The 10,302-nt window shown below is 62.0% G+C and overlaps 1 protein-coding gene across 1 annotated transcript; it reads left to right on the forward strand.

Moving 5' to 3' along the window:
- The first annotated feature begins 721 nt into the window (after window positions 1-721).
- On the forward strand, window positions 722-7,919 carry FGF3 (fibroblast growth factor 3). The gene is made up of 3 exons (XM_030834020.2): window positions 722-941; window positions 3,222-3,325; window positions 7,599-7,919. Exons 1-3 carry the CDS (start codon window positions 722-724, stop codon window positions 7,917-7,919), a joined length of 645 nt encoding a protein of 214 aa, XP_030689880.2.
- Window positions 7,920-10,302: the final 2,383 nt, after the last annotated feature.

Consider the following 10,302-nt stretch of genomic DNA (forward strand, 5'->3'; position numbering starts at 1 on the left):
AGAACCTTGGGGTCCCCCACGCGCGCCCGCGCCCGGGGTCCTCCCCTCCGCCGTGCTCTTCAGCCCCCTTCATTATGCGCCGCCTTTAATGGGCGTTTGTCAGCGCGACTTCCCCGCAAGTTGTTTTCGCGGACATCAGTCACCGGCGGCGTTCCCATTGTGCCCTGGGATTGATGGGGGGCGGGAGGGGGTGACAGGGCCTGGGGCGGCCGCCTCGAGGCCTCGGTCTATAATTTTCGGAGGCATAATTGGTCTGAGGGAGGGGGCGGAGGAGGGGCGGGGAAGGGACCTTTCAGAGCCGGGAGGGCGCACGGTGGCGCGGGCCGCGCGGCGGAGCGGAGCCGCGGCTCGACGGCTGGCCGCGGGGGTCGAGTGTGCTCTGGCGGCGCCCGGCCCGAACCCCGCGCCCCGCCGGGCTCCCCAGCCGCCCGGCCTCCCGCCCCTCCCGCGCCTCCGCCTGGGGACCACGTCGGCCTTTTGTTGCCCAACCGTCTTTTCTTTCAGCTTTTTGCGCAACAACGGAAATTTCACCCGATCCTGGGTGAAAATTAAAGGATCTCTCTTTCTCTCTCCCACCCGCCCCCGCCCCTCCTCTTCGCTCCCCTCCCCCCACCCCGCGGAGCCGGCTCCGAGCGCCTCGCCGCGGCTCCGCCGCCGTCCCTTCCATGGGCGCCGCGCTCTGCTGCAGCCGCCGCCGCCGCGGGGCGGGCGCGATGCCGCGATGGGCCTGATCTGGCTTCTGCTGCTCGGCCTGCTGGAGCCCGGCTGGCCGGCCGCGGGCCCCGGGGGGCGGCTGCGGCGCGATGCGGGCGGCCGCGGCGGGGTCTACGAACACCTCGGCGGGGCGCCCCGGCGCCGCAAGCTCTACTGCGCCACCAAGTACCACCTCCAGCTTCACCCGAGCGGCCGCGTCAACGGCAGCCTAGAGAACAGCGCCTACAGTGAGTGTGCGGCCCCGCGGCGCCGCGCGGGGCATCCCCGGGGAGGATCGCAGGAGGGGTTGGTGCGCGAAGGGTGCCCAGGGACGCAGACCAGCCCTGCTGCCAGAGGGAGACCGCCGGGGTCCCCTGGCCTCCCTCAGCGTCCGGGAGAAGAGCGAGAGTGGAGCTGGGGTGGGGCGCGGGACACGTCTGAAGGGGGCTCGGGGCGGTGGCTGCCCGCTGTCGGGCCGGCTGGCCTGGCCCAGCCTGCCCCCAACCCCGCCCGTTCGTCCGAGGGGGTGCGAAGTAGGCCGCCCGGGGGCTCCCTGCTCGGCTGGGTTCGGAGGTCCTGCCAAGTTTGACCCTTTGGAGTTTTTCGGAGAAAAGGCCCCGGACAAGGCATTTCTCATCCTCTTTATTTAATTTTGACGATTTCTCTTCCTGCTGCCCGCCCCGGGGCGCCCCATCATCCCCTCCGCCCTCGCGGCCGCCCCGCGCCGCCTGTGCGCAGAGGACACTCGCGCGGACATAGCGGGGCTCTGGGGAGGCGGCCGCACGGATAGAGAATCGTGTCCCCAGACCGGAATCCCCAGGCTTCCCGCCTCTACCTTTGGCCGCAGAGAGACAGGCCGGGTGCGCGCCCCGACCGCCGGGTGGGGGGCCGCGGGTTGCGGCTTAGGAGCACGCAGGGGCGTCTGCCTGGGTCTGGGGGCGCAGATACACTTTCACGGCGTCCAGCAGTCAGGACCCGCGCCCGGACTGCGCTGGAGCCGAAGTCCCGCGAGGCTCCAAGGTTTGGTTCCTTCGGCCGGGGGACCCGGGCTCATGCTGAGCCCTCCTTGCAGGAGCGCGAGGCCAGGGTGACTGGAAGCAGCGCCGCTCGCTGGGGAGCTGGAGGCCCGAGGCAGGAACTCAGTGGGGAGCGTGGGAGTGTGGCCAGGGTCTCGGGGGTCCTCCACTGCGACCCGCGCTCTGCTCCCTCCCCGGGCGCAGGAAGTGGTGCGGTGGATTCACGGCGGTGGCCGGAAAACTCTACTTCCTCCAGGAAAGCCGCAGTCGTGCGAGGGCGTCTTCGGCAGACGCCTCCGGAGCCGCGCGGTGGGAGCCAAATGTTGCCAGGATGTCCCCGCGCTCAGGACGGGGTTACGGGAGCGCCTGCGCTCGCCTAGTAGCGATACCTCGTTTCTCTCCAAATCCAGCCTCCCCCTTGGAGTCGCAGAGCATCCAAATTCTTGAGGCATCCAGGGCGGGCAGCCCATAGGCTGAGGGAGGAGGGCGCGCGCCTGCAGCCGCCCCTGTCCCGCATCCAGATGCGCGCTTCTCTGGTTTTCGGGCCGGCGCCGCGGAATCCGCCCAGCCTGCGTCCGGGGACGCGAGAGGCCAGCATCCTGCACCCCCGTACGCTCTGCACAAGCCTCCGGCGGCCCGCGTCTGTGCCCTAGGATGGCTGACGTGTTCGGGGCCAGACGCACTGGCAGAGATGCGCCCCCTGGAGAGGGCACCGGCTGTTACCCCAGCCGCCCTTCCTCAGAGCCATTCTCGGGGGACAATGGCCCCACCTGGGGCTTCGTTGCAGGCCCCCGGAAAAAAGTGCTTTCGGGTCCAAAAGGGAGGCGTTGGGGGAGATTTCACCTTTCTTACATTCAGTGGAGAGCGGTGAGCGCAGGTGGCTTCCCTTTGTGAGCTCCGGGGTCTAATCCGGCCTCCTGCCAACATCCTGTAACCTGCATACAGGCCCGAGACAATGATCTCACGCCCACGTACATTGCCAGCGGGTTTGGGTGGCACCCAAAATGCACCAGTGGATTCCATTATCAACTCACCTCAGCAAGGGCCCAGCTCCCTCTCCGGGGCCTCTCCTAGCACCCAGTGCTGCCGTGAGCAGGGGAGTCCAGACCCCGCCATCTGCAGCAGGGCTTTGAATCCCAATTCAAACACCTGCGCGGTCTTGGGCAAGTCACACAGCCCCGCGGTCTCAGCTTGCTTGTCTGGCCCATCGTGAAACTAGCTCACCGAGTAGCGGAGAGGCTCCAAGGGGCTCCATGTCCTGCAGAGAGTCAGCATGGAGAAATACTAGTTTGATTATTTCCCTCCCAGGTTTGAATTCTTCTCCTGCACCTCCCACCCAGGCATTTCTCCCTCCCCTGAACTTCCAAAGTCACCCCCTTTGGGCGTGTGCTGCCCTCACCTCCCCCTCCCGGAGCTGGGCTTGGCTTTGGGCAGGGCCATCAGGGGCTCAGCCCTCACCTCTGGGCTCTGTGGGAGGTGGAGGGAGTGATGGGCCTTCCTGACTCTTCCCAGGTATCCTGGAGATAACAGCGGTGGAGGTGGGCATTGTGGCCATCAAAGGGCTCTTCTCCGGGCGGTACTTGGCCATGAACAAGAAGGGACGGCTCTATGCTTCGGTGAGTCCAACTGTTCATGTGGGGCGGGTGGGCCGTCTCCCTTGAGCATCACATCAGAGGACATAAGGGGACGTGGGCAGTAGAATGCTTTGTCCGGGGACGTGCAGGACTGAGCTGGGACCGGAACCCCAGGTCCCGTGGCCCCTCGACCAATGGCTGCTTCTGTTTAGAGGCAGCTCTTGGCTGGGGGGAGACACGTCCTATGTTCTCCAGTGCTGTCCGGTTAGAAAATGTTCCTCCAGCCATTCTGTGGTCACCTTCAAGGTAGCTGAGAGTACGGGAGAGATTGTCCCCCAAATTTCTACCAAGATAAATGGACTCTAGAAGGCCTTGGGATGAAGCAGGGATGTGCGTTGGGCCAAAGCTCTTCTGTGGCGCGTCCGGAACCTGTGCTCTGCAACAGGAGAGGCCACAACAGTGAGAGGCCCACGTACAGCCAAAAAAAAAAAAAAAAGCTCTTCTGTGGGCTCCCCCAGAGCTCTCCTGGGAGTGAGGAGGGGAAGAAGCAGGGCACAGCACAGCCAGGTCTTCCCAAGGGTGGAAAGGCAAGAGCTGTGAGTTCATAAAAGGGAACCAAGAAGAAGGGAGACAGGACCCAGGTCCCAGACACACAGCTTTGGAGCCCAGGCTATGCACCGCCTGTGTCTCTGCAACAAAAAGTGTCCTGTAACTGTGGGCGTTGGCAGTGTCCCTCCCCCAAGGGCGGGGGATACGTGGAGTAAAATACACGTGCTGGGAACTTTGCTGCCTCCAACTCGTCATTACATGCGATCTGGCTGGTACTCCCTGAGCAACGAGAGGTTTTCCATCCACACATCACCTAGACGACGCAGCCGAGGACCACCTCCCTGCAATTACCTTTCTCCATTCAGTCGCGTTTGCAGGGGAAACACACCAACATTTCCCAGCCCCTCTGAAGTCAGGCAAAGCGCGATCAAGGATTGCAGGGGAATATCCTCCTTCAAGCAGATGATTTCATCGCAGAGTTTTCACGGCTTTGCTAAGGGAAATGCGGAAGTTGGAATGTACCCATTTGTTTTCTCTGACCCCCGAGGCCCCTTGACAGAAGCTGTGTCTGAGCGGAGGGACCCTTGGATGCCCAGCCTTTTCTGTATGTCCTTCTAGAGTCTGCAAACACCAGTCGTGGTTTATAAGGACATGCCCTTAGCCCGGGGTCTGGTGTGACTTTTCTTGAGGTGGACGGTGGCTCTCCAGACCCCTCCGGCCCTGCGGCCCTGGTGGCAAGTGAGAAGAACTGACTTCCTCTTCCCTGAAATGGCCTCAGACCTCCCACAGTTGCTCCCATCCCTTATGGAGAGGACCCACCTTGCTGGCCTGCAGTGCTCGTGCAGGTCTTACGGACCAGAGAGGGCCTTTGTTCACGCTGGGAAAGTTCACTGAGGGGGCAGGCAGGGCTGAATCAGGAGGGAAACCTCAGGTCTCTGCCATCTCTTGCATGGAAGACCCAGGCCCAGGACTTTGGGGGACAGAACAAAGCATGCCCTGGGGGATCCCAGTGGGTCAGAATCTCCCTGTGGCTTCTATCCCTGAGAGCTGATAGCAGTGGCTTTGGAGACGGCGAAAAGGTTCTTGGGCCCACCCGGGATAGCCAGGAGGTCCAGCTGGATGGGGTGGAACTTTGCAGAGCACCTAGCAGGGAAGGCCTCGCCGCTTTGCAGATAACCTGGGAAGTGAGGCAGCCTAGGTGCCATCCCTGCCACGTGCGCCCCCGTCCCCATCCTGCCACCACCTTCGCCTGCTCCCACCGCCCTCTTGGCTGTCTGAGTTCCCTGGTCTTTGCCATTCCCGTGCTTCCCACCCTCCAGGCTAGCTCATGCACTCTGTGAGTCGGTGGCCCTTGCACCCTCACAGCCCTCAATTCCAGCCCTGATCTCCCTTCTGAGTTATAGATGCCCCCGAAATGTCCTGACAGCAGAGGACAGAGACCACTCTGGCAGAGGGTAGCACGACCCAACAGACCCCAGCAACTCCCCTGACTCCTCTGCCGTAATTGTTACCCCACTGGCCACTCACTCAAGCCCAAGGTCAGCTAGGAGTCCTGGTGGACACATCCTTCTGTCTCAGCCCCACGTTCAGTCCATCTCCAAGTCCTCGAATATACTTCCTGAATCTCTCTCTTCAATTTCTGCCTCCCTCTGCCTTGTTCCTGTGGCCAGTGCCCTTATAACTCAGGCCCTCATCATCTCCCAGCTGGACCGTCGCAACAGCCTTGGGACCCAGCTCCTGGGCTCCAGGGTCTCCCTCTTCCAGTCCACACTCCCTCCCTTCCCTCTCCTTCCACCCATCCATCCATCCATCCATCAACATCCATCCATCCCCCCACCCATCTATCAACATCCACCTACCCATCCATGCATCCACTTATCCTTCCATCCTTCCATCCATCCATCCATCTGGTATTCATTCCTTCATTCCTTACTGTCCTAGGCACTTACCATATGTCATACTCTATGCTAGGTACCTGCTCAGGGATCTTCCTAAAATGAAAATCCACTCATGTGATGGCCTCTGGGAACTCCCCATTACCCACAGATTATCACCCGGATTCCTCAGCTCAGCTCACGGAGGAACCACCCAGGGCACCTTCTGCCCCCACGTCCCACCATCACTGCACAGCTCGTGACCCCACTCCAGGCTCCGGACCCCTTGGCCCTCCAGGGCAAGCGCTGCTGCCCGTCGCCCGCTGCCCACGCCTTTGCCTGTACTCTCACTGCCTGCAGTGTCCCGGCTACCAAATGCCCACCAGAAAATGCCCTCCCCTCCAAGTGTCGCCCCGCTGGGAAGCTATCTGGCCACTCTGTGCACCGCTGCCTGGTCCCCGCCTCCGCCCTGCCCTGGCGGGCTCTCCTGGACCAGCTCCAGGTGCTGGCGAGGCCGAGCTGGGAAAGCAGCACCCCCGGGGGGCAGAGTCTGACAGCAGCAAATAGAATTTGAGCTGGTGGAGCCCAGGGCTGGGGGGACCCTGGGGGCGGCACGTGTGGAGCAGAGTCTGAGGCGGGACCGCAGGGACGGGACTGGCATTGGGAACTATTGTCACGGTGAGTCTGTGATGCCTTTTTCCAGGTGATCTTAGACCCCCCCCAACCCAGGAGCCCCTACAAGATGCAAACAAATGCCCGGCCCCCGAGAACCCCTTCCATAGGACCTGAGCCCCTTGCCCTTTGAGGCTCACAGGACTGTACCCCTCTGGTGGCCCCCCAAGTGTCCCAGCAAAGAGCAAGCCCGCCAGGACCCCTGGGCGATGGGCCTCAGCCCTGGAGGACGTACCTTCTCCAGGACAGAGTGGCCCGGGAGGAGAGTTGGTTCAGCCGCTGAGTTTTTCACGAAGACTCAATGCGGGGGGGTGAAGGGGTGAAGGATAAGATGCTAATGCAGCGTGCCTGGCGTGGGGGTGGGGCAGGTCTGCCCCGAGCCCACCCACCCCAGAGGGCAGCGGGTGGGCACAGGCCAGGAGGGCATCACACCCCTCTGTGCCCTGGGGTCTGGTACCACCCCTGGGCCTCAGTTTCCCCATCTGTAAAGTCTGGAAGTTGGTCTCGGGCAATGGAGTCCGTACTCAGATCCAAGGAGCTCTGGGCATCCACCGAGGGTCTGGAGAGCAGAGAGGAGAGGTTGGAGTTATGGGGGAGGTACCACCACCCCGCTTCAACCAGAGCTCTCCCGCCTTATCTCTGGGCTCCCGTGTCGTTGGGAACAGGTGTTCGGTGCTTAACATCTTGCTTCCTGAGGTCTTTTGGGGTCCCAAGCTGCCCGATGCGTGGATCTGGCCCCGAACAGCCTGTGACCCCTGAGAATGGGGCTGCAGGCCGCTGGGCCACCTGCATCAGTAGCTGCTCCCCTCCCCCTCTGCAGATGGGCACAGGCCCCGAGGGTCTCCTGCCCCGCGGTCAGTCCCAGGAGCTTTCCCTGCGCCCCCAGCCCTGCCCCTTGGCACAGCGCGGGGAGGGAAGCAGTTTGGGGGATGGCCCGTGGCATGCCCGTCCACCCACAGCTGAGCTGGCGTAAGGCATACCCGCCCCTCCTCTAGCCCCTGACTGGAGAGACCCCACAGCCGCCTGCGGGGACACTGGTGAAAGCTCCTTACATTCTGGGTTTGCACCTTCGTCCCTCCAGACACCCGCCTCCAAGAGGGTAGGGACCCACCTTCCCCACCCTGCCCTGGGCTGGCACAGACCCCTGCTAAGGGCATCCCTCCCCACCCACATCCTCGTGGCCTCTGTGCCGCTGACCTTGGCCCCTGCCCGCCCCACAGGAGAGCTACAACGCCGAGTGTGAATTCGTGGAGCGCATCCACGAGCTGGGCTACAACACGTACGCCTCCCGGCTGTACCGCACGGTGCCCGGCGGGCGTGGGGCCCGGCGCCAGCCCAGCGCCGAGAGACTGTGGTACGTGTCTGTGAACGGCAAGGGCCGGCCCCGCAGGGGCTTCAAGACGCGCCGCACGCAGAAGTCCTCGCTGTTCCTGCCTCGGGTGCTGGACCACAAGGACCACGAGATGGTGAGGCTGCTCCAGGGCGCGGCCGGGCTCCGCCGCAGACAGTCCAGGCCTCTAGGCAGGGCCACCCAGCCCTGACGGCGGCGGCGACAGTGGAGGAGGCTGCGGGTTCGGGGAGGCCGAGCTTAGCCCCAGCCTGGGGAGCGGAGGCTTTGAGCATCCCTGCCCCACGGCTGGGCTCCGAGCTCAGGCCGCCTGGTTGGAGGGTGCGGACCAGCCGACGGACGCCCAGTGTCCACGGTCAAAGCTGACCCAGTGTGTGCAGGAATCTGTCCCTGACTCTCCTCTGCCCGCCCCTGGGTGCATCAGACCCAGCTGCTGTTTCCAGGGCCAACAGAACACGTTCTCGACGCTTCCTGCTTCTCTCAAACAAGGGTCACGTGGGAGCTGGGGGCCCCGCGTCGTGGCTCGGAGGGGGCCGCTTTAAACCAGGACACCTGTGGGTTCACGTCGGCCAGGAGGACCCCAGCCACCCAGGTCCGGCTGACGGAGGCATCTCCCTGCAGGGCAGACGTGGGACAATGCGGGCGGGGGATGTGTGGGATCAAAACATTAAAGTATTTTATTCTACGTTGTTATTTAACAGATAATGATGCAGCCTGAGGAAACACTTGCAGTTTTGACTGGCACGTATTTGCTTATGATGGTGGCAGAGTCCATGCCAGATCGATGTTTTCAGATGTAAGGTTGTGTTCTGAGAAACTGGGAGAAAGACGCATTTTAATCCCCTGGGTTGGAAAGGCAGGACTTTTTTGAAACTGATGGATGGTTTGCGTGGATGGAAAGAAGAAGCTAACGAGCATGTGTGTGTGTGAATTCCCCTGAGTGCTTGCGTGTGTGTGGATATGTTCCTGTGCCTGTGTGTGTGTGCGTGAGTGTATGCATATATATGTGTGTTTGTGTGTTCCTGGTTGTGCATAGATGTGCACATGTGTGGAGAAAGAGAAAGAGAGAGAGCTACTTTGTTTAGAAATCCCCAAAACTCCCTCTCTCCTGAAGCTGTGTGCTTCTCCGTGGACTTTTTTTTTTTTTTTTTTTTTTTTTCGGTACGCGGGCCTCTCACTGTTGTGGCCTCTCCCGCTGCGGAGCACAGGCTCCGGACGTGCAGGCTCAGCGGCCATGGCTCACGGGCCCAGCCGCTCCGCGGCATGTGGGATCTTCCCGGACTGGGGCACGAACCCGTGTCCCCTGCATCGGCAGGCGGACTCTCAACCGCTGCGCCACCAGGGAAGCCCCGCGTGGACTATTTTGTGCACTTGGGCTGCAGGCCAGGTATGGCCATCCCCCATCTCCTTGATCCTCGCAACCTACCACCAGGGCCTTGAGCGGTCCTGCCTTTGCCTAAGAAGTCGAGGCTCAGAGAGGGGATGCGGTTTGCTGGAGGCCACAGCCAGTAGGTGGCCCGACTAGCTGCCGTCCCTACCGGCCCCCCAATGCCTGCTTCCCCAACAGTGCTGGTGGGTGGGGGTCGCCTGGGGCAGGCCCAGGTGAGAGCCAAATGGCTCGGGCAGTGCATTCACTCTTCCTGGATCCTGCAGGGGGCAGCCCTCCCTCACGGCCGGGGCCCAGGTGAGGGGTATGGCCTGAGCCTGTGCCCACAGAGGACCGGCACTGCTCCCCTGCTGGGGTCACCCACACGAGCCAAACACACAGGAAGGCCGGCTCAGCACCAACACCTGTGCAACATGTGAAGATCCTGGCAAAGAGCTGCTGGGCATAAAGACAAGGACGCTGCCCCCCCACCACAGCCCCCTCAGCAAGTCAGATTCCGAGGAATTGTCCCCCACCTCACCTGCAGGAATGCACATTCACAGGTACGATCACGAGCAGGAGTTCACACTGGGCTGTCCCCCTTGAGTTTTGTGATGTATCTGGAATAAGATGCAGAAGGTGCTACCTCTGCTCCCATTTTGCAGATGAGGAAACTGAGGCTCAGCAGGTGAACTGGTCCCCGCGTGTCCTAGGACGATGCAGCGGCATCCACCCCGGCACTCATTGCTACACCGTTAACCGACAGACCCTAAACAAGGCAGAGGGAGACATTTGGCATCTTGGTTAATATTGAAAACGAGTGTGTTTTCCGTAGTTGACTGTGCTTGGGTCAGTCCGGAGCCCTCTGCAGGCCAAGTAGCTTCATCTCGGGTGTGGGTCAGGAGAGAGTTACACCCCCGCAAAATTCATATGTTGAAGTCCTGCCTAGTACCTAACCGGTGCCTCAGAATGGGGTCTTATCTGGAAATAGGGTTGTTGCAGATGTAGCCAAGTGAGGATGAGGCCGTGCTAGAGCGGGGTGTGCCCTGCTCCGATATGACAGTGTCCCTGTGAGAAGGGAGATAGGAGGCAGACTTGAGCACAAGGTCAATGCCGTGTGAAGATGAGGGCAGACATTGGGGTGACGCTTCCACCACCGAGGAACGGGAAAGATCGCTGCAGATCACCAGAAGTTAGGGAGGGGCCTGGA

This window comes from Globicephala melas, chromosome 8 (genome assembly GCF_963455315.2).
Source record: "Globicephala melas chromosome 8, mGloMel1.2, whole genome shotgun sequence".
NCBI classification, from domain to species: Eukaryota; Metazoa; Chordata; class Mammalia; order Artiodactyla; family Delphinidae; genus Globicephala; species Globicephala melas.

What these genes read in the sequence shown, in the direction of transcription:
- FGF3 (XM_030834020.2), top strand. Translation starts at nt 722, where the DNA reads ATGGGCCTGATCTGGCTTCTGCTGCTCGGCCTGCTGGAGCCCGGCTGG. An exon ending in CCTAGAGAACAGCGCCTACA is followed by an intron (nt 942 to 3,221) that starts GTGAGTGTGCGG and finishes GACTCTTCCCAG; the next exon opens with GTATCCTGGAGATAACAGCG. An exon ending in AGGGACGGCTCTATGCTTCG is followed by an intron (nt 3,326 to 7,598) that starts GTGAGTCCAACT and finishes CCCGCCCCACAG; the next exon opens with GAGAGCTACAACGCCGAGTG.